Raw genomic sequence first — 24,672 nt, 5'->3', positions numbered from 1 at the left:
TAAAAGAAATTTTGATTTAAAAGTAATGTTCATTTTGTAATAAAAATTCTGGGATTTTTTCCAAATATTTTTTAATGAAACGTTTTATGTGCATTAAATTTTGTTTCTACTGGCCTAGAATTCTGGGCTATGGAAAGAAGAACACAATGAAATGAAATAACTTAGTTCAAATTATTTTCAGGGTCTAGGTACATTTCAGCTGTTGGATCTTCTGCTGATGTGTGTCAATCACCACCTGTATGAAGTAAGTCTGCTAGTTTAAGCAGAAGATACACATTCAAACAACTATTTTTATTGATACATTTGATTCTTAGATTATTTGCTGTCTTAATAACAGAACTGCCTTTCTTGTGCCATTTTAAAAATGTGTTGTTTTTTTTTATGTCACATAGGTCAGTGAAGTTACCTTTAATTTCTGGTACAGGCTTTCGGAAGAGCTCTATCAAAGAAACAGTCAAGAAATAACAGATCTTTTCAAACCTTACATACAGAATTTAGTGCTAGCCCTGTGCCAGCATTGTCACATGGATGAAGATCATGTAAGAGTTACAAAAGTTCATGTTAGATCCTGTAACTAGTTGGTATCCTTTTTTTTTTTATTTGTCCTAGGTTGAATGTCAACTTTTGTAATGTGTTTTTATTTTCAGGAAGGAATTCCAGATGAGTCTGGCGACTTCGGAGATTTTCGAGTTCGAGTGTCAGAGCTAATTAAAGATGTCGTTTTTATTGCTGGTTCTTCATCTTGTTTTGTACAGGTAAGTCCTATAAACATTATGTAAATTTCTGAGTTAAGCTTGTATATTTAAGAACAACCTTTGATATGTAGATTTAACTGAATTACACCAAGTTAAACTTATATATATATATATATCTAAGAACAACCTTTAATATGTAGACTTTAGCTGAATATACGCCAAGTTAAACATAATAAGAACAACCTTTAATATGTAGACTTAGCTGAATTACGCCAAGTTAAACTTATCTATATAAGAACAACCTTTGATATTTAGACTTAGCTGGATAATTGCATCATCCTGAAGTACATCATGTTTCTTTTTTTCTTGTCCAGATGTTTGAAAGTTTAAAATCCCCAAAGAACCCATCCTGGGCCGTGTCAGAAGCTGCTTTGTTTATTATGTCTGCAGTGGCTAAAAACATTTTACCGTAAGTGAGATTGCTACATTTTTTTTTGCGTGGAAAAAAAAATGAAAAGCTTGAATAATAATAATTGTCTTAAGAGTTAGCAAATAAAGAATGATTGAGGACTCTGAAGTGGCTTGATAGGCACACATCAGCTTCATAGGATGGGTGCATTATTACAACATTTGTGTGGGAAAAATTGCTGCTTGTAACAACTGTTGAGTATCACATGATGTACCATATTCTGTTGAATCTAAGCTTCATTCTATTTTTGGAAGCTTACATTTGGATACAGTCTGAAATTTTAAAAAAACTTTAAAAATTGGTTGACTTAAAGTGATATTTCTTTTTAATTCATATACGGTTTCGTTGATGCCTGAGTTTAAGATGTATACAGATCCCACAAAATCAACACAGTCTTGAATAGAAATGAAGCTAAATGATAATGGGTAGATATTTTTATTTACTTGAGAAATCTTCCTTTCTGATCAAGTGATCTTCTTCCATCTTTTCTTGATCCCTCGATGTGCATGCATCCTTCTGCTGCACTGTCAATGCAGCATTCCATGTTGTGGTTGCTGTGGTGTAGACTGTGGCTTAGATTGAATAGAATTCAGTTAAGAGTATTGGGAAGCGTGGTCGAGAGGCCAAGTGCGCTTGAACTTGGCTTGGCTACCTATGAAGGGGGTGCGAGGTTCGACACCCGGGTCGGGCAGAGTTGTGTTTACTGAGCGCCTAAAGGCAGCATGGAAAGCCTTCTCCTAGATACCCCCTCCCCCCCACTGGTCCACAAATGAGGTTGGACCAAAGCGCTCTGAGCATGCTATAAGCATGAAAGTAGCGCTATATAAAAGCCATAATTTATTTATTCATTCAGATCCTTGAAATGAAGGTTTAAGCATACAAATAATTCTTAATGCAAGTTTGTCATTGTTAATGTATTCACTTCATTCGAATTCTGGGGTGTGGAGGGTCTTCAATGAAACGTTAACATTCAAAGTTGAAGATAATCTACATCCTACCCCAAACCTCCTGCAGGGCATAAACCCAGCAGCATCGAGACGACTGAACGACAGACCAGTGCGCATACTGCACATCCATGCAGCCATCCATTTGAAAAAAGTAATTATTATTTTTTTTTATATCTATATTTTGTTAACTTTTGAAATTTGTTTTATATCTGTAGGGAAGAGAATGAAATAGTCCCTCAGGTTGTTGAAGCCATTCTCGCTCTACCAGAGACAACCCATGTGGCTGTCAGATACACAAGTATACAGTTGTTGGGGGAGCTGTCAGAATGGATAGAAAGTCATGCGCAGTTCTTAGGTTAGACTTCTTTTGATTGGATACACAGTTGCATTCTCATCTCATTTGTTTTTTCTACCTATTGACATAGAATTGGTTTTGAAATATTGCTCAATGATTTGCAATAAGAGGAATTTGTGTAGAATTTTGTCTGCCAATAACTTTTTTGCTTATCAAAGCAAGTAATAACAAAAGAAGGGATGTTTGTGATGCACAAGCTTGTTGACAGTCCCTTGCAGGTCACCCCAGAGACACTATATGACATACAACATACAAACCTACACCCAAAGAACCAAAAACTATCATGGATTAACTGCCTGATTAGCTGCCTTATCAAACCTTACAGTTAATTAATACCAATCGGTTCTGAATAGGGGTTTGTTGAACTTTTGAAGTAATTAACCAGTAGATCTAAAATGAATTTATTCCTAAGAAAATAAAATAAAAATTGATTTTATTACTTTTTCTTGAGAATGGAAAAATCAAAAACTTTGAACTTGACTAAATGCATTCAGAATTGAGCAAAAGTATTTTTTTTCCATTGTGGTTTTGTACAGAACATCAAAATATAAAGTGTAATGATAGGAACATTGTGGGGTTATAATGTTACAACAGGCTTGACGGCAAACCAGATAGTAGACTCCAGTTTAGCAATAGTGTGCCTGATATCAAGAAGTTATTCTCTTCAGAGGCATAATGCCATCAAAGTCATTAAACTTAATTTTTTTTCAGAAATTTATTTTAGTATATTTTTGTAGTTTTATTCTTGAAAATAAATAATGATAAATTTAAAATATGATTTTATTATTTTCTTATTCAAGTAAATAGAAAACAAAACAATAATCAAAGTGTTCCACTAAATTCTCTGAATGTGCGAAATGTCCTAATAAGGAACAAGAAAATATTAAAAAATAATTTAAATAATTTAGTTGTATCAATTAGTTTGGATCAGTTATGTCATTAAATTTGTAATAGATCTAGATTAACAATAAAAAAGCATTTATACAAAATTTTTTCAAAAGTGGAACGACCTGAAGTCGGACTAATGGCTCAGGTTTTTCAAGCCAACACGGTAACCACTCTGCTAGTGGAGAACTTGTAAACATGGAAGATTGTATAGCTATCTATTGTTTCTATAGTCACGTCTTATTTTTCATGTTGTGTTCACTTACCACCACCAGATACCATTCAAAATAATTAATTACCATTAGTTAATTAACTAATTAGTTAAATTTTTTTTATTGATTCTTGTGTTGTCAGGTAAAAGAAATAATTGTGCAAAATTTCAGCTTGATCTTAGGTCGGGTGTTGGAGAAATAACGTGCTGATATAAGCTTTGTAAAAAGTTTTGGAAGCGCTGAATGATAATTAACATTTTTCCTTTGGATTTAACATTTGAAAGAAAAACAAACACTAGGGCAACAGTGAATTGAAGGATGTAGTTTTTAACCGTAGTTACTTATATATTAAAATGTGTTTGGTCTATGCTAATGTGTGTTTACACCTTTTCACAGATGTTATACTGCAATATCTCCTGGCTGGCCTACAGCAGCCGGTGCTTGCTTCCATCGCAGCCAACTCTCTCCAGAGCATCTGCACGCAGTGCAAGGATCAGATGACCAATCATTTTGACGGCTTAATGCACATAGTCAGAGCCATGGAGTCATTTAACTTGTCCCCGGATGCTGCCCTTGGGCTACTCAAAGGTTAGTGGCTATCAACATTTTCCCCTTTAGACAAATAATATTTAACATGCTGAATCTTTTATTATTTTAGAATTAACGCAGAGCATCAAATAGTAAGTCTTATAGTTTTGTTTTTAAATCTTTCCCCAGGTGAAAAGTTGATTTGAATAAATAGGAAAATTTGGTGCAGTTTCCATGAGTCTATTTTATTAACTTAAGAATACAGCATACTTTATCCACTAACAGTTTTTTATGCATTGGGGGTGATGTGGTGGCAAAGCACTTGGCTTCTGAACCTAGGGGGTCTTGGGTTCGAATCTAATAGTTTGCAATTTTGAATTTTTTTTAAGGGTCCCTGAGTTAACCCAACTGTAATGGGTACTTGACGTTAATTGGGGAAAGTAAATGCAGTTGGTTGTTGTGTTGGTCACATGACACCCTTGTTAACCATCAGTCATAGAAACCGATGAGCTTTACATCATCTGCCCCAACAGATTGCTAGGTCTAAAATTGTTTATTGTTTTCACTTTTTAAAGAAAGTTTTTTCTGTTATTGTTTTTTAGAGCGATGCCCACTAGACAAGCAAGATTTTTTTTTTTTATAGTCAAATTTTAAAAATTAAATGTAGGTTGGTGAGTGTCACTTAACAAATGCAGTTCTCTGTCATAAGTAGTCTCTTTAGATACCTATTTCTACTGTATAGGAACTTGTGGGTTAAAATTTCAACATTGAATTTGAATGGGTAAAAAAAAAAGGCTTATTGTTGAGCTATACCATCTTTATATGAGCTTTAGTTTTTATCCAAGTTCTGATTTAGTAATATTTTCAGGGTAGCTAGTCAGTATTGATCCAATTAATGGCTAACACTAATGATAAATAGCTTATTAATTTGTTTTCACCGATGCCTATTACTTTGTCAGGTACAGCCACAATACTAGGAAGGCTTCCCTACGCCAACATAGGCTCAGCTTTGAGTCAGTTGTGTGCCAGCCAAATAGGACCACTGGAGCGGGTAATGTCCTAGATTAGCTTTCTTCATGTTAGCTCAATGTGTTTTCCATTTGACAGATAGCATTTGACTGATTTAACTACCCTTGTGTTTAGTTTTCAATTGGGTGTTTATTTTATCTATAAATATTATTTAAAAAAAAAACAACAAAAAACAAGCAAGGAAACAACAACTGAGTAATGAGTGCTAATGTATTTCTGTTGTTTTTGTGTCTAGTTACTAAATGAAGAGAGCGGTCCAGTAAGACAAGGTAGTGCTAATGACCCAGTCATTTGGTTGGATCGCCTAGCTGCTATATTTAGGTAGGTTGTCACTTGTGTTTCTACAGACCTAATACATATTCATCATTCTTTTATTTATAAGCAGTCATTTAGTATGAGAATCAAGAATGATATGATGAATCTCCATTATCTATGCCCATTTGATGTGGAAATTAAGACATTTGATCAAATCTCCCCCCCCCCCCCCCTTTTTTTTCCTAAGGCCCCACACTGTTTGACTAAACTTAAATCTAGGACCAGCTGAATGATAGTCTAGTTAAGTAGTTAGCCACTGAACTAAGGGAACACAGCCTTCATGACTTAGGTGAGATGTGTAGCTAAACTGCTTGACTACTTGGTGGGAAGCGTGGTCGAGAGGCCAAGTGCGCTTGAACTTGGCTTGTCTTGGCTACCTAGAAGGGGGCTCGAGGTTCGACACCCGACTCGGGCAGAGTTGTGTTTACTGAGCGCCTAAAGGCAGCACGGAAAACCAACTCCTATATACCCCCCCCCCCCCCACACACACACACACACACATCGGTCCACAAAGGAGATTGGACCAAAGCGCTCTGAGCATGCTATAAGCATGAAAGTAGCGCTATATAAAAGCTATAATAATAATAATAATACTTATCAGTAGCTGAGTTCCTGAAGGCAGCATGGAAACTTTCTCCCATATAGGTCACAAAGATGGCTTCTAAGGTTCACTTATATATATATAATGTATATAGTCTGGAAACTGGTTGTGAATGGTTAAAATAAAATGTTTGAATATCAAACTTATCCAACAATTAGTATGTACTGTGATAATAACGGCCATTTATCAAAACAAAAAACTGTAAACTCCTTTGGTAGTGATTAGCCTAATTGTACTTCATCATCGTGTCTTGTTTTTTTTTTATTATCAGGCACACCAACCCATCAGTTTCCAATGGGCAAACACATCCATGTCAAGGTGTTGTAGTAGAGGTCAGTATTTGCTCGCCGAATTCATGTTTTAAAATGTAGAAGTCTCGTAGACACATGGTGCAGTCTAGTCATGTGTAATGTTTTAGGGTTTAATTATTGTAACAAAATTATTGTGTTGGCCAGTAATCTTGTATATACCATTTGAACTCCAGTGCAAAGTGATACATCTAAAATGCAGGCCTGATCCTGCACTACCTGAGCTGAAGTTTTAAATGTTGGAGTGGCTGGCAGTATCTATGATACTAGGATGGCTGCCTGGTCGTGCGGTTTGCACCCTGGACTGTCATTCAGATTTATCGATGGTCCAGGGTTCAAACCCTGCCCGCTCCCATCCCCCGTCGTCCTGCGGGAGGTTTGGACTAGGAAGTAATTATCTTCAACTCTGAAGGAACATCCGAAACATTTAAAACATTTTACAAACATTTTATGAAATCCTATGGCAACAGAGAACAATTTTTCTTAGCAGTTAAGTTTGAAGCAGCAACACCTTGCTCCTACTTCTTGTCTGAAATTTCCTTCATGGGCAAGACCATTCTGGGTTTGGGTTACATCATAAATCAAGTCAGTACCCAGCAACCCACGTCTGGGAAAGTGAAGACAGACTACGTTTGGGGAATTTCTTCATTTTCCTGCACCACCTTATCCTTAACATCATGCTTTGATGCCTAACTTAGACCTCTCGGTTAAAACATTATACTAAAGTAACAAACAAAAAGAATCATTTGAATATTTTGTTCACTGGTGTATTTTGAGAGCTAGATTGTTTTAAATGATATATGCTTTGACAAAAAAGTCATTAATAATTTCTGGAAAACCAGAATAAATTATGCTAAGCTTTTCTTTTCTTTTTTTATTGAATAACCAAATATATCTTGACTTTATATTTTCAATTTTAAATGTATATAAAATATTTAACAATCTGTTTAATAATATGTGATGGAAAACAATTTTTAATTCTATTTTTCTTAGGATTCGCGCTTTAAAATATTCAAACTGCATACACTCCACATAATTGCCTAATTTTATTTTTAATTCTATTTGAAGTCAGTGAATTATGATCGAAAATCTAAACATTTATCTTATCTCTCAAACTTCAGTTTCCCTCAACAAGTCATTTTATAATAATTATGATAATTATTGTTTTAGAAATGGATGGTCTGTGAACTTGTTAATTCAACTCATACAAAAGTATAGATGAAAATTTGCTAAAAATCATTTACTCGATGTCTCTGTTTACAATGTAGCTCTCGAGGTACATTATCAGTGAGACTGTTTAGTAAGCAACTTTTCTATCTGCCATTCTTTTAGACTAAATCATTTTATGACCTGCAGGTTTGGCCGGTGTTGTCAAGGTCCTGTGAGAAGTATCAGTCAGACGTCCGTATCATTGAGAGGTGCTGCCGGTGTATTCGCTTCGCCATCCGGTGCCTGGGTAGAAACTCTGCCACGCTGCTAACCCCTCTAGTCACACAGGTCAGCATGGCGTTGCTAGTTTTTAGCTGCGGCCCTATGAATCAGAAATGTGAACCTAGTTTGATTCATAGTTGCATTTACATCTAGATTGTAATGGCTTTAATGATTTAGGGGACTTGAATAAATTTTCCTGTTAACAAATTACATTTTATAATTTGTTTACCTCAAAACTTGAGTTAGTCTTCATTAGCTTAATAATATGATATCTTATTTTATAAATAACCTTTAAGAGAATTAGCTGGTTTCTTTCTTTTTTTTTTTTGTAAGGTTGGCCTGTATTTATTTAACACTCAGTAATTGATTCTATTGTGTTTTATTTCTATTTGTAGATGGTGGGCTTGTATCAAACACACCAGCATTCTTGTTTCCTCTACCTGGGCAGTATTTTAGTGGATGAATATGGAAAGGAAGCAGGGTGTGTACCAGGCTTGTTAGACATGTTACAAGTAAGTTTAGATATCTTAGTGATAAGTAAGACTTGGTATCTTATTGACAAGTTAAGTCTAGATATCTTATTGATAAGTAAGACTTGATATCTTATTGACAAGTAAAGTCTGGATATCTTATTGATAAGTAAAGACTTGGTATCTTATTGAGAAGTAAAGTCTGGATATCTTATTAAGTTTGGTTTCTTATTAATAGTTAAGTTTAGGGTATGTTTTTGATAGTTAAATGTCTAATTGATAAGTTGGGTATTGTTCTCAGTGGTAAAGTCTTAAGTACAGCATTCATTACTGTTCTATATTTAATTTTATTTGAGTGATGCAGTAATATCTCCAAATAATGAAATATTTTCAGGCTTTTTGTGGCCCTACCTTTAAAATATTAGAAGAACACAACGGTTTAAGGAATCACCCTGACACAGTGGACGACTTGTTTAGGTTGTGTTTAAGGTAAACTTTGTTTTTATTTATTTATTGTTTAAAATAGTTTTTGGTTTAGCGCATGAAAGATGGGTACAATCTTTATGGTGGACCAGCTGGGTGCTCAGCATATTCAGCTCTGCTCTTTCATGTTTAATAATCTCAACTTCCTGACAGTGCTTCTATTAAATACAAAGAAGTTGAGAACTGGTAGATCACAGTCTAATGACAAAGTAAAGATCTATGGGGCAGATGATGTTCAAGTCATCTGTTTCCATAGCCAATGGTTGACAAGCAGGGTTTCATGTGGCCAGGACAACAACAAACCACCTTTACACTCCCCAACTAAAGTCAGTTACCTATTAGATTGGGGGGGGGGCGCTTTATAAATTCCATAATTCAAAATCCCAGTCTTCACTGAGATTCAAACTCAGGATCCCAGGTTCGGAAGCTGAGTGCTTAACCACTCTGCCACCGCGCCCCCGTCTAATAAAAATAAGATCAATATTGTAATTAGCTAACATACATATATTGTATAGATTGTGCTTTACCTGGAGTAATGTTTTGATTGCCTTGTTTGTGTAGGTTTATTCAAAGAGCACCTGTACCTTTCTTGCAAAGTGCCCTGGCTAAACCAATCATGTGTTGTGCAATAGCTGCCTGTTCTCTGGACCACAAAGACGCTAATGCTTCAGTTATGAAGTTCTTGTCGGACATGATCAAATGTGTCAGAGAAAAAGAGGTATGTCATGAGTTTGATCTAGTTTTGTATCAGTATCACTTTACTGGTCATTTGTTTGAGATACAGTGCAAGGAAATGCGTTGTATGCAAATACAAAGTATATTCATGATAGGTTTTACTCATTGTCATATTATGGGGATAAAATGTTGTTTTTTTTACATACTTTGCTTCATCAGAAGTTTTTATTGTTAACCTTATAAAATGAAAATATTATGATCCACTCCCGATTACTTTTTATTTCAGCATTCACTCATTATCAGTTTAACTTTCATTCTTAGTAATTATCAGTTTATCTTTCATTTTTAGTTATTATCAGTTTATCTTTCATTCTTAGTTATTATCAGTTTATCTTTCATTCTTAGTAATTATCAGTTTATCTTTCATTCTTAGTAATTATCAGTTTATCTTTCATTCTTAGTGATTATCAGTTTATCTTTCATTCTTAGTAATTAGCAGTTTATCTTTCATTCTTAGTAATTATCAGTTTATCTTTCATTCTTAGTAATTAGCAGTTTATCTTTCATTCTTAGTAATTAGCAGTTTATCTTTCATTCTTAGTAATTAGCAGTTTATCTTTCATTCTTAGTTATTAGCAGTTTATCTTTCATTCTTAGTGATTATCAGTTTATCTTTCATTCTTAGTAATTAGCAGTTTATCTTTCATTCTTAGTAATTAGCAGTTTATCTCACTTTTAGTAATTATCAGTTTATCCTGCAGTCTTAGTAAACTTTATTTTAGATTTCAGTCTTTGTACTTAGCTAAGCATACTTAACACATATAGTACCATTGTTAAACTTAGGCCTGTTGTAGTAGATATGATTAGTGTTAGTATTACCCAAGAAGTACATTTGGAATGATCATTATCCCACTCATAATGTTATTAATAGATTTTATGTTTAGAAACTTTTTTTTTATGCAGGACCGAGATGACTTTGAGGTTCGACATACGCTGGTGAAAAAACTTCTAGAAGAACATGGGCAATCTTTAGTAATAGCCCTGATCAATGCCTGTTTGTTTTGTCTCCCTACATTTATGTCAGCAGACGTCAGTGAAGTTTTGTATGAGCTGATGATTATTGACCGGCCTGTGAGTTTTTTGTTGTTTTTTTTTTGTTCTGAGATTTATAAAACAACATTAAACTAAACAAACTTCAAAAGTATCATTTAGTTTTTACAAAGCTTATATCAACTCACTCTGTCTGTTTGTATGGTAAAAAGTTTGTACACATTATTTCTCCCACACCCAATCTCAGATTAAGCTGAAATTTTGCACAATTATTTCTTTTACCTGACAAGACAAGACTCAGTAAAAAAAACAAATGCCAAGATATCCCCTTCTCCACTCCATCGTTTCACAACTGGTCCAGACAAGGGAAATGATCATGTCGCAATTAGAAAGCTGCTAAATTCCAAACAAAAAATGATTGGTAAAAACGCACAGATTTATTATGTCTAGGTTTATAATACATATAATGAATGACATGACTGATCCAAATAAATTGATACAATTACACCTAAGCTTTTTTTGTTTTTAAAAAGGTATTTTTTATGTTTTTCTTGTTAAATATTCTAGTTAAATCATATGTGCATCTCTGATATCTCATAAATTATAAGGGAAATATAATTTGTGAAGAGTCTACACCTATTTGGCATCTGCTAGACAATCTAGTCTCTCATTGAACTTGTAGAGCTCGAAGAGAGAAAGTAGAGAAGTTACAGTCCCTTTCAAACCTTGCATTGAATGGTGCATAGCTCTTCGGTTTTTGAGGGCAACATTAATTAGAGTCCGGAAAGCCAGAATTATGACTAACCGCTTTATCTTTCCCCAGAACTAATCCCAAGTACCCATTATAGCTTGGTGGACTAAAAAAAAACACCCAAAAACACAGAACTTCAACATCTCAGTTTAAATCTTGTCTTATAAGCTATAGGTGTTACTTCAAAAGAAATGATGTGTCAATCTAGTCATGCATGTCAATCAGTGACTTAAACCCTGCCGAGTTGTTGGTTATTCTGGCTGATTGTATAGAGGGGTTCTTTTTTTTTTTTTAAGTCTTCAAAGGCCTGAAATCTTCTCAAAGGATTCAGTGTTCAGCTTTTGATACTTATATGAATAAACAATTAGTGACTTAAATTAATCCTATCACTCTAAATCCTACATTCCTAAAGAATTTTTTATGTTTTTTTGTCCAGATGTTTTGTCTATGGCTGGAACACACATTAAAGGCTTTACCAACAGAGAGTAGCGGAGGTGCCATCACTGCCACCAAGAAACAGTTGGCTGACTTCCACAAGGCTTGTACCAGGTAATTCCCTTTGTTCTTCTTAGGTACAGTAAAGTAAAAGTTCCCCTTTCAGATCTTGCGATCTTATAGGCAGATGTTGTTAAGGTCTTCTGTTTCTGTGGACCATGGTAAATGAGGGTGTCATGTGGCCAGCACAATGACCAACTGCCTTTACTTTTCTCCAACTAATGTCAGGTACCCATTAGAGCTGGGTGGAATCAGAGGTGCCCAAAAGATTCTGAAATTAAAAATCCCAGTCTTCACTAGGATTCAAACCCAGGACCCCCTCAGTTCTGAAGCCAAATGCTTTACCACTCCGCCAACATGCCCCCTTTTTGTTCTCTTTAGTGACTTCTAAATTATTTACTTGGCAGTCCTGTACTCCATTAACTCTTTCTCTCCTAACCGACGATATCATCATTGATTTTATCCCATGATGCAGCCTAATCAACGATATTATCAGATATTATCATTGTTTAAAAAGTCAGTTATTTTATCTTTCCTTACAAAATTCTTTTAATTGCTTATAAATAAATCTAGAGTAGTTTCCCTTTTGGAACATTTTTTTTTTAAATTTTGATTGTGTATTTACAAAAAAACAATGTTTTTAAAGAGTGAGGGCTAAAAAAGGCTGTATTTTTCTAGATTCATTTTTATATTGGGTGTGACATGGGATAGTGACCTCAAGACAATTAATATAAATGTTTTATATGTTATATATTAACATTTTGTGAGAATATAAATAAATATCATAAAAAAAGACTTTTTATTTAATTTGGATCATAAAATATTGCCTAGATCTAGTCGAGATCTAGTTTTAAGGGAGACTTGTCTGCAGTCAATACGTTTTAGCTTCGTGGTTTCTCTATCCAAAATAAACTTTTATTTTCGTTTTATAAACATCAATTTAAATATTCTAAAAGGGTGTGCATTTTCTTTTAATTGTTTACCAAACATAGCATTTTCTGATAACAAACAAATAAGTTATTAAAGTTTAATCACAACAGGGTAGTGGAATATATTTGAGTAAAATGAATAAATCTGTTGGATCATGGAAAATAATTACGGAGAGAAAGAGTTAAATCAATGAGGGGCACAAGAAATCTGTTGTCTAGGTCCCTTTGTAAATCTCACTGTTCTTTGCTGTTTATTATTGTCTACCACCAGTAATATCTGACCTTTCTTTGGTATAGACTTAACATTGTATTTTTTTTTTTTAAATTCCATCATTGAATGAATACTTATAATTTTTAGTTTGGATACACTGCTGTGCAAGAATAATAAAAACTTGATTTCCTCTGACTCTCGTTTGAAATGGTCTTTCTCATGCATTGAATCTTTCAGCAGTATTGCATGTTCATATGACCACTGAGTTGATTGTCACTACAAGTTCTTTTCCCCCCGTGATAAGAATGTATACCATATTGTTACAATCTTCTCGATCAGGCCTTCTGCATTCACTGCTAAACACAACACAGCACATCCAACACAAGAACTTGACAACAAGAGCTTCAATAAACAAAGTGGCGATTTAATGACAATTACATCGGCAGCCAATTCAACACAATTGGCTTCATCAAATTCAAATGCTTTCCTACACAACAGAACTACCTAACTAACACTACAGGTCTCTCTAGCTCGTACAGCTACATTCTCGAAGACTCAAAGTTACCACACAGCCCTTACTGCTTTGCTGTTCTGGACTCAACTGTCCTTTCTAACACGCTCTGTCTCTGGTCCGTGAAGGCTCTCGTCACATGACCACAGCACAGGCCATATTTGCGTGAACTAGCAGTATTGTCCCTTGTCTATCGACAGCCGTTGACCTGTTTGATTGGCCACAGTCGTGTGTATCAGTAGGCCGCACACACATTAACCCTTTCAGTCCGCCACTAGAGTTACTACAATATATTTGTAAGCCTCACTCTTCAGAGAGGTTTTGTTTTTGGAATCAGACGTTTTTTTTTAAAATTAAACTTTTTTTTGGGGTCAAAGAAGTTTGATTAATAAGAAAAGGAAACTCTGGTGCACACTTGAGGCTTGTAGAATTCAACTCTGATACAAAAGTGTGTCACAATGAACTAGTTCTCATTGCTCTGTGACCTAACCTTGAACTTGTTGACTACTAGCTGCTCAGGTAGTGATGGAAAGGGGGACGAAAATTTATTGTGACACCTGAAAGGATTTGTTGGGATGGACACGTCTTGCAAGGCCGTAGTATGACCATGTGCATTTTATGAGTTCTTTGTAAACAGCATTGAAAGTGCAGAGACAGAGAGCAATCTGTAGTGGTTCACTTTGTTCACTTATTCAGTTGATTCATTGAGTTGACTCTTTCATAGTCTGACACTTCATAATCCAACACACTCAGTCATCTGATATGGTGTCGATGTAAACTCATGTCTTTTACCTTTACCTATCCCTTAGTCTGTTGGACCGTTGGGGCACCAGGCAAGACTTGTCGACCGTCTTTCTCCATTCCTCCCTTTTTTTTGCCTTGTTTAGAACCTCTCTCAATGGCAGGCCCGTCCATTCTTTAATGTTGTCCTCCCATCGCTTTCTCTGTCTGCCTCTTCTTCTTTACCCTGGCACTGTTCCCTGAAGGAAGGTCTTTGCGAGCCCCATAGATCTTGTAATGTGGCCAAAGGTTTTAAGCTTTCGTCTTTTTACACTTGTTAGCAGGTCGTCATGTGCTCCTATCGCTGCAGTAACCCTGTCTCTGAAACTCATGTCATTAATGTATATTATTGTAAATATATAGAGTGTAGGTCATGCTTAAATTGTAATTTAGTGCAGTAAGTGAAAGCTAAAATCATGATTTGAATTTTTTAGATCAATAAATATTTCTTTTTCCTCTATTATTTTATACGATTTGAGAGTAACAGAATATCTTCATGCATCATCATTTGACTTTTTTTAACATATAGACTAAGGTTAATTTGTTGAAGTACAGATAACTTTTGGTAATTCATCACCCATCCAGTCTGTCAGACTATCAAAAGTCAACAGTTATGTATATTACTAGTATGGCTTAACCAGTCTATTTATGTGATCCTCCTGTTGTGATTTTATAAGGTGGGAATTATTCTTATTAGATTTATTTAAGTATTTAAATTTCTTTTCTTGCATTAGTTCTATCTTTTGTGCTGAGTTCATGTCTGGGTATAGTAGGGTTTATATTGGAGCAGGATCCACACACAAAATGTAGTCATTTAATTACATTTATTTTCTTAATACAAGTTTCTAAGCTAGACTACAGGCCTTCTCAAAGTACAAGAGGTCTGGCTGAACATATAGTGTATGATCTACAGTGGACGTCAGTGGATATCAAATTTACGAGGCTGTGTTTTGTTTTCTTCCCCAGTGCCGAAGACATCAAGCAAGTCAGCAGCTCTGTACGAGACTTTTGCCGCCTCTACAGATAGTTGTCATCATCGCCCCCATTGTCTGTGATACTGTGTGTGCGCGCTATAAGCCTTGGCTGTCCAGCTCTCTGGAACTCATTATTTGTACATTTCTCCATGACTCTTCACGGCTGTCTGACAGCTTACGCATCAACCTTTTGTTAGTTAAATTATCAAACTAGCTCTCATTTTAAAAACATTTCTGTTTTAATTCAGTTACCTCCCTTGCTAGTATTTATTAATTGTACATATTTCTTAAAAGAGTTCGTATGACCTTTGTTTATATGACCTTCCCACGCTATATTTTGAATATTTTATTAGCTCATTCACTGATGTCATGTAGTGTTGGCATCTCCATATGTCATGTGGATGACATTTAATACCAAGTATTACTGTTAATGATGACATGTAGCCTTACTTTTGAAATACTGTTCAATAATTTATTTGTTTCTTCCATTTTGTATTCATGCTGCTGTATACCAATACTGCAAAACTAACTGGTGGGGTGGGCATTGGGATAGGGAGATGTATTAATTTTGCTGTCATTCTAGCAGGAGAAAGGGAGACAACAAATATTAATTTTGCTGTTGTTCTAGCAGGAGAAAGGGAGATAACAAATATTAATTTTGCTGTCATAATTTAATGACCTTGTTATTTGGATTGAATGTGCAATAGTGTGTCTGCCTGCTTGTATGTAAATCATAGCCACCCAAGCCTTTAACAGTTGATAATGAACAAGGAAGTTTGAAAATTCCCTTGTGCTTTTATCTTTATCCCAGACCATACAACTTTCTCGAATTTTGAGGGAATAGTAAACTCATTGCATATGTATGTATTTTGAGCTCTATTCAGAGCCGGTAACAGTTTATTTGAATTGCATTTAAATGCATTGAATATAGTTTTAGAAGCCAGCAGCTGCTGTCTTAGTGTTGCTGGAGTTAATTTGAATACTTGCTGCCAACTTATGCATTGTCTCTAGGCAACACATATTACCTTTTCTTGAACCAAGTTTGAATAGAACAAACGTTTTTTACATTTTTAACACTGTATAAATTTTTTTTTTTGACTTTCTGTTACCGGTACTAAAATGTAACACAGAAGCAGACTTAAGTCTCTGCTGCTAAAAAAAAATATTTTGAAAAAACCTTGAAGCCTATGTTTACCTATTGAATGATCTACTAGTACTGGTCATGGCAAAGAAATAATTTACGAGTTGGGTCTTTCCCCATGATGGTCTTGTATGAGCATTACGCCAGCATGAGCAGTTAATCTATTGGTAATTCTTTTGTGAAATGATATTTTCTTGAAGATTATGACCACTGACTGATTGGACTTTAATATGTACTTACAAATCCTTCTGGACTTTGACCAAAAAATTGAAGTAACAGAACACTGGGTCAAGTATTTGCAAATCTTTTTTTTTGAATGCTAAAAGAATTGCTGTCAAGTTACAACATTTTTGAGTATGTCCAAGATCATTGTCTCAAAGAAAGCTGATTTATAGATAATTATTTTTAAGATAAAACCTTACCATGAATATAAAAATGTAAAGTAGATAGCAAGGTTTCCCCTTTCAGACATCTATCTATGGAGCAGACGATGTAAAGGTTATCTGTTTCTCTCGCTGATGGTTAACGGAGCCAGAGTGTCATGTGGCCAGCACAAAGACCAATGGCCATTACTTTCTACAACTAATGTCAGGTACACATCAGAGCTCGGTGGACTAAAAAAATTCAAAACCCCAGCCGTCACCAAGATTCTAACCAGAGAGCCCACAGTTTGGTTCTCTCTAACACTCAGCCCCGTGCTCCCCATGAATGTAAAAATACATGAATGTAAAAATACATGAATGTAAAAATGTACAGTTGATATTAAAGCGTCAGATTGACCACTATAGAGTTTACACAAATAAGACCATGCTTTATCTTCTCAGCTCTGACAGTTGAAGTGGAATACTCTTCATTAGACAAATCTTAAATATTTGATTATTCAAATGGTTTGAACCTCCCCCCCCCCTTTTTTTTTTCTTGTAAATAATCTAAGTCCAGACAAGAAATATGCAAATGAGTATAGATCACTTCATGTTAGTCACTCAAGGACTCTTTCCTGGAAAGAGAAATAATCCATTTAGGTTTTTAGTGTACTTAGTTTCTACATTAGGTTTGTTTGTTTCTTAATGCTTTGTACAGAAACTCACCACAGCATCCACATCATGCCACCACATCATGTCACCACATCATTGTTTGCTCAACATCTTCATGAATAAACTTTACAATCTCAGCCTTTGTTGTCTTATTGCATTCTCTGTGACCTGGTGTGAGAAATGTGTGTGGCTCCAGCTAGTCCAGCACTTTGATGAGAGAGCTCATGTGGCAGTGTGTGGGACGTGTGGCTCCAGCTAGTCCAGCACTTTGATGAGAGAGCTCATGTGGCAGTGTGTGGGACTTGTGGCTCCAGCTAGTCCAGCACTTTGATGAGAGAGATCATGTGGCAGTGTGTGAGAAATGTGTGGCTCAAGCTAGTTCAGCACTCCAATGACAGAGCTCATGTGGCAGTGTGTGGGATGTGTGGCTCCAGCTAGTCCAGCACTTTGATTAGAGAGCTCATGTGGCAGTGTGTGAGAAATGTGTGGCTCCAGCTAGTCCAGCACTTTGATTAGAGAGCTCATGTGGCAGTGTGTGGGACGTGTGGCTCCAGCTAGTCCAGCACTCCAATGACAGAGATCATGTGGCAATTTAGATGGGACACCAGGAGTCGTTAATTCAAGAAGAACTTGATTAGCTTCTAATTGCAGCTACCCCTAATCAAACACGCTCACACACATATGCCCACCTAAGGGATTTAACCAGTCGCAAACTAGCCTACTTTAAGTCAAGGCATGGAATGAGTGGCCAAGTGTGAAAAATCACTTGGCTGTCTATCAAGGGGGCTCGAGTTTGAATCTCAAGCTGAGTGTGTTTGCTGAGAACCTAAAGGCAGCAAGGAATCCTCCCTTATTATACACCCCCCTCCCCAAACGGGTCCAAAAGTGATTGGACCATAGCACACTGAGCATTCATGAAACTTGTGTTGTACAAAAGAAATTTGAACAAGATATTTGTACACAGTTATTTCATTGTTAAAAAGTTCTTAGATATTCTGTCTAGTCCTAGGCGTTCAGCTAGTTCCCTGAAGTATAAAAGAGTTCTCATTCTTTGAGGGGGAAAAACGAGTATGGTTGTAGAAATGTACATGCACTAAACATTGAAGCTTTTTAAAGAGTTGGACGTATCATCAACAATAAAGGAAGGGGTACTCTCATCGTAACATTTCTGTCAGTGGTTACAGTTCTGCAGGAACTATAATTTGAGCCCCATGTGAAAGCCAGGATGTTGGACTGGTTGTCAGAGGCTTTTTAAGACGCATGCCATTGGAAGCATAGTTAGAGAAGTGTTTATTTTAGTAATGTTGTCATAGCCGGTAGTGGTAATGTTGTTTGTTTGGTTGCCATTAAAAGTGCTGGTGTATGCAATGTTATACGTCTTTTAAGTATTGTTTTAAATATGGTTTAAGTTATTTGTATGTAAAAAAAAATTAATTAATACCCCCCCCCCCCCCCAAAAAAAAAAAAAACAACAACGTTGCAAGTAAAATTTAGCATGCTACAAAGTATGGTAGGAGGCGCGGTGTCTGAGCGGTAAAGAGCTTGGCTTCCGAAACGAGGTCTTGGGTTCGAATCCTGGTGATGACTGGGATTTTTAATTTCGAGATCTTTGGGCGCCTCTGAGTTTACCCAGCTCTAATGGGTACCTGACATTAGTTGGGGAAAGTAACAGCGGTTGGTTGTTGTGCTGGCCACATGACACCCGTTGGCCACAGAAACAGATGAACTTTACATCATCTAGATAGATCGCGAGGTCTGAAAGGGAAACTTTTACTTTTTTACAAAATTTGATTTTCAAAATCTTCTCTGGGTTTTAAGATTAAAAAGTAGCAGACGTATGGACAAATAAGCGGATGCTTTACCCCAATGCTTCTCCAGTGAGGGCAAAATGGCGTCTGAGTTGATCATTTTAGTGCTTCCAAGGGGGGGACGCCTCTTATACGCAGTATTCATTTAACCTCTATTAACAGAAATATGGTAAATTGTTGTTGTTTTTTTTTTTTATTTTAACATATGTAGTTTGCAAACATGAAAAACATTAAGAATATTTTTTTAAGACAAGCTACGGGTACCTCTTTTATACAACTAATAGAGCAGTTGTTTTTCTCTTGATAATTAATGAACCACGTCCAGACCTAGGATTGGCCACACCTACATCACACACGCTTTGTGAGTACTGTGACTCTCGCCTCACCGTGGAACATATCCTCATTGATTGCCCCAGATACCAAGATGTCAGGGAGAAATTTTTTAGAACTTTAGAACACACACCTTAAAAAGACTATTCAACGATGTCGACCCTGGGAAGATACAAGGCTTTGTCCGGGAAGTGGGGTTGTCTACGAAGATCTGATTTTTGAATTGTGAACATATAATATTTACATAAGATTTTTACCAAATTATTAAATTTTTACTACCTTTACTATTTTAACTGTGAATAGACCTTGTTTTTAATGATTTAACTGTATAGAATTTAGCCCTTGTTATGTAAAGGGAGAGTGATCCTTAAAGGATTACGGGCACGACATGGCCTAAATTGTGCCGATGTGCCTAAACTCAAAAATCAAATCATTAATAATTAATGAATGCTAGATTAAAAAACAACAATGGGACCTAGCTCTCTAGCCTAATTTAATTTTTTTTTTTTGTTTACTTTGAAAAATTATTACGGTCAAACTAGAGTTTCCCCAGTGTGGCCAAAGAGCTAATATGTCTTTTCACTGCAATATGCATGAACCGTTACATATATAAAAAATCGTTAGAGCAGTTTTTGAACTTTCAGGGTCCTTCATGAAATTGTGACATGAATAGAGGTATTGTAAAAAAAAAAGCATGCCTAATAGTTTCCTAAGAAAATAAATAAATGGATTCCTTTGTGTACCATTTTTTAATCGTACATAGTTTGGTCTACAGTTGAAAATTTTTAAATCATCTATTATACAACACTTTATATATTCCCATATTTTAACGTGAGACATTAGTCTTGCATCTTAATAATATTCTTAACCATTTTATTTTAATACTTGTCGACCGGCGGCGTAACATACGCCGCTATTTTGCAGGGCCGGTCTTAGGCCACTGCAACCTATGCGACCGCATTAGGATCCGCGCTAATTCAAATAAAATGGCATTATGCATTAGCCGTAATTGTGTAATCTGGTGAAAGAAGCTTCTCGCACCTCAAACTAATGAAGAAGGTCAACAATTCTCAAAGATAGATTGAAACATTTAGTAATTCTTGCTATTGAGCGTGATCTATATAGGAAACAGAATTATTATGATATACTGTATGACTTTGCTACACGCAAGGCTCGTAAAGTAATTCTGTACGTAGTAAAGAATGGATTTGTAATCTTAAATTTCACTTATTATCCATTTCGCATAGGGCCCCACAATGGTTTAGTCCAGCGCTGCTATTTAGTGTTTGTAAAATGTTTTACATGTTTCGGATGTTCCTTCAGAGTTGACGATAGTTTACTTTCTAGTCCAAATCTCCCGCAGGATGAAGGGAGATGGGAGGGGCAGGGTTTGACAGTCCAGCGCGCAGCCATCCGTAGCGAGCTGTTAAAACGTGTTTCTCCCCCCCCCCCCCCCCCCTTTTCTTGTTTTTTTTTCGTGGAATGACTATCCGCAGAAATAAGAGAGTAATACTTAATTTCGTTTTTGCTTCTCGCCCAAACTCTTGAGGGAAGAAGAGAATTTTATATATAGATTCGTAAGTTACATGTACATATAAAAAAACAACAACATAAAACATGCAAAATATAAAAAAAAAATTATTTTTTTAAAAAATATAAACGAAGCTTTGCTAAAGGGGAAGAACTTAACTATATATATACCAATAAGGTACAGGTTATTTGTCTTATTCTATATCAAACAAAATAATTAATTGCCAATAATTGATTAATTGAGTATTTTGTTTATCCATTCATGTTTTGTTAGGTACAATAAATAATTGTGAGGGAGAAATAGCGCTAACAATTAATCAAGGGGCATAAGCCCAACAGATTTAGCCATATATTTGAATACTGAAGCATTAGTTTCCCTTGTTGCTATTGCACAAAACAAAGCACCAGTATTTAATTGTCTAGCTGGTTACTTTTCATGATTCCTGTATTGTCTACGCCGATGAGTAATTGAACAAAGTTTCAACTTGAACCAAGAATGGGATGTGGGAGAAATAACGTGTACAAACTTTTTACCAGACAGACCGACAGAGTGAATTGATATTGTTATTATGCACACCGCCATCCAAGAGAGTGCAGAAGGTGCGCACTGTTAGTGACTAGACCAGGAAGGATGTTGATATTAGAGAAGAGAGTGAACGATTTCCGCCCAAGTCTAGAACCGATATGAAGATGCTGTGTCCTATGTGTTTGTCATGTCTCCGTGTAAATTAACATCTATGTCTCGTTGAGTTGCCTCCCTTAAAGTTATTACAAATGTAAACAATACTAATTTTTTTTTGTAATAAACATACGAACGTTTGATTTGATCAGAAAAATATTGTTTTTATTTTCTCAAGTTAATCATCAAGCCCGCGAACCTACTTTCGTTTCTGTATTCTTCTTATCTTATCTTATATAATACAGACGTTACTTCAAAAAAGAAGATGATTACGTCCTACGCGTCATGCATTTAGTCATGCATATTAACCAATGACTTAAATTCAGCCAAGTCACTGGTTTTCCTGGCTAGCTCAGGCAACCCATTCCATGCTCTAATAGCACTAGGGAAGAAGGAGTGTTTGTACAAATCTGTCCTAGCATATGGGACGAGGGATGTGCCTTTATCTTTGTGTCTTTCAGAGTATTTTATTAAATTTTGTTTTTGTATTTGAAGATTATGGTTCAGTGTTTTATGTATGATTGCTACTTTACTTTTGAGCCTTCTGTCTTAGCACTTGTCAGGAATACACCCTGATCTTAACACTAATCTCTTCACCTCTGTGATTCTGTACATTGAGGAGTTAAAAGGCAGTTGAGATGGCGTAAAGGTTTTGATTGATATTGTACGTATGTCATGTTCATATGGGAGCTTGATTACATCATCAAGTTACCGGACATTTAATAAGCGAATAGTTTTATGAATTTATAATTTCAACAAATCATCTGAAAAAAACAACAAAACAACTACGGATATTTATACCATTAAAATTCTTCTATTCAGCTTGCAAATTCATAGGAACTGAAAAAAATTCTGGAAAACCCTTGTTCTCAACTGCAAGCCTAAAAAAAAAAAAAAAAAAAAAGCAAAGCACTGATTTAAACTAAGGCAAAAAAAAAGAAAAAAAAAAAGAGGAATGGAGAAAGACGGTCGACGAATCTTGCATGGTACCCCAACAGACACAAAGATTGGTAAAGGTAAAAATACAACTCTTTGAATCACATGTTGTCCCCAAGTTACTACAAACATATTTGTACCCGTCAATTACAGAATTACTGATAAGTAGATCACTGAAGCTTTGCTCTTAACACGGAACAGAATTCAGAACCGACTCGCAGCTTTGTCCCCTTAACGCGGAACAGAATTCAGAACCGACTCGCAGCTTTGCTCTTAACACGGAACAGAATTCAGAACCGACTCGCAGCTTTGTCCTTAACGCGGAACAGAATTCAGAACCGACTCGCAGCTTTGCCCTTAACGCGGAACAGAATTCAGAACCGACTCGCAGCTTTGTCCTTAACGCGGAACAGAATTCAGTACCGACTCGCAGCTTTGTCCAATCTTTACACATTTTTTAAAAAATATTTTGTCAGTCATTAAGAAAAAAAACAACAACTCCACAAACCGCATTATACATCCCCCCCCCCCCCCCCCAGCCCCGTTTTTTTTTTCCAAAGAAAAACACACACACATACTTTTTTTTTGGCTCTTATATTCACTGGGACGATGTTTTAGGATTTATAATTATTGATTCAGAATAGAGGCCAACGTGTAGGTCTAGATCTAGTCGTTCTAAATTGTTCAGCAAGTTAGTGTTCATTAAACTCTTGACATTTCAATCTGTAGACGATTTATTCACTCAAACACACACACGCTTTCTCACAGAGTTTTCCCACAGATGTTTCGTATTGTTTGCAAAAAAAAATTGATAATCACTCTGATCTAAGGAGGATCACTAGATTCACTCTGAGTATTATCTAGATCAGTGCTTCCCAAACATCTGGATGGCTGCCTGGCCGTGCGGTTTGCGCGCTGGACTGTCGTTTGGATTTATCGACGGTCGAGGGATTAAACCCTGCCCGCTCCCATCCCCCGTCGTCCTGAGGGAGGTTTGGACTAGGAAGTAAACTATCTTCAACTCTGAAGGAACATCCGAAACATGTAAAACATTTTACAAACATCTTCCTTAACGTAACACGTCGGAAATTCTGATTATTTAGCGGTCTGTGAAGCCTTAAAAGTCATCGACTCTCAACTCGGCGAGGGACATTTGAGGGCAACACAGATCGTTGTGGTCACTGACTCAAAATCTGTATTACAGGCTTTGCAAATACCCGGACCATGGGCACCCAATATCGACACTGTCATCATGGCCTCACACAACATAAAGCACCCCTGTAATAATGCAGTGGGTACCGAGTCACATAGGTGTGACTGGCAACACTATTGCAGACTCCTTGGCCCACCAGGGAGGGCAAATTCCATCAACTGAACAGGCTGTAAGTTTTCATCATAAAGTAGTAAAGTAAAGTTACCCTTTCAGACCTTGTGGTCTATAGGGCAGATGATGTAAAGATCATCTGTTTCTGTGGCCTACGGTTTACGAGGGTGTCATGTGGCCAGCACAACGACCAACCGCCTTTACTTTTCCCCAACTAATGTCAGGTACCCATTCAGACTCAGAGGCGCCCGAAGATCGCGAAATTAAAAATCCTTGTCTTCACCAGGATTCGAACCCCGGTCTCCGGTTCGGAAGCCAAGCGCTTTACCGCTCAACCACCGCGCCTCCTAAGTTTTCATCATGCTCTGGCTATAATTAAAAAAAACAGAAATGGAAAAGTGGTTTGAGTGCTGGGACAAGTCCCAAAAAGCACGTGGAGTCTGGGAGCGCATGAGGCGCCCTGACAACACTTCCCAGTGGTGGAGGCTGTCCAGGCCTGAGCAGGCTATTATAGCACAGTGCAGGACAGGCCACTGTTCTGTTGGCTCATATTTCTCGCGGCTATGGCCAAATTTCGATCCACGGTGCCCCCGCTGCGGGGAGGAAGAGGAAACCGTGCCTCATATTCTGTTTGACTGCCCCAGACTTGCTGATCTCCGCCTCGACAGGTCAGGGAAACAAAAAATTCTTGACCCTGTATGGTGACGTGTGTGCACAACGCAAGACAGCAGGGTTTCTGTCCAGGGCTTTTGCAAGAGAGGATTTGAGTCTCTCAAGCCCTCACTC

General features: G+C 36.5%; 1 protein-coding gene across 1 annotated transcript in view; it reads left to right on the top strand.

Moving 5' to 3' along the window:
* The window catches only part of LOC106055848 (transportin-3-like), a 29,526-nt gene extending 12,110 nt beyond the window's left edge, over positions 1 to 17,416 (top strand). Inside the window, exons 12-27 of the mRNA XM_056033193.1 lie at positions 182 to 244; positions 393 to 539; positions 648 to 755; positions 1,070 to 1,164; positions 2,327 to 2,466; positions 3,960 to 4,151; positions 5,051 to 5,142; positions 5,356 to 5,441; positions 6,308 to 6,368; positions 7,701 to 7,841; positions 8,171 to 8,287; positions 8,640 to 8,734; positions 9,290 to 9,446; positions 10,367 to 10,534; positions 11,641 to 11,753; positions 15,097 to 17,416. Coding sequence (XP_055889168.1) covers positions 182 to 244; positions 393 to 539; positions 648 to 755; positions 1,070 to 1,164; positions 2,327 to 2,466; positions 3,960 to 4,151; positions 5,051 to 5,142; positions 5,356 to 5,441; positions 6,308 to 6,368; positions 7,701 to 7,841; positions 8,171 to 8,287; positions 8,640 to 8,734; positions 9,290 to 9,446; positions 10,367 to 10,534; positions 11,641 to 11,753; positions 15,097 to 15,157 — 1,836 coding nt within the window. The 3' untranslated portion in view covers positions 15,158 to 17,416. The remainder of the gene's footprint in view (positions 1 to 181; positions 245 to 392; positions 540 to 647; positions 756 to 1,069; positions 1,165 to 2,326; positions 2,467 to 3,959; positions 4,152 to 5,050; positions 5,143 to 5,355; positions 5,442 to 6,307; positions 6,369 to 7,700; positions 7,842 to 8,170; positions 8,288 to 8,639; positions 8,735 to 9,289; positions 9,447 to 10,366; positions 10,535 to 11,640; positions 11,754 to 15,096) is intronic.
* The last annotated feature ends 7,256 nt before the right edge of the window (positions 17,417 to 24,672 follow it).

Source organism: Biomphalaria glabrata, chromosome 6, assembly GCF_947242115.1.
Source record: "Biomphalaria glabrata chromosome 6, xgBioGlab47.1, whole genome shotgun sequence".
Taxonomy (NCBI): Eukaryota; Metazoa; Mollusca; class Gastropoda; family Planorbidae; genus Biomphalaria; species Biomphalaria glabrata.
The sequence above is the reverse complement of the archived record's forward strand: the minus strand, read 5'-3'. Positions and strand labels throughout refer to the sequence as shown.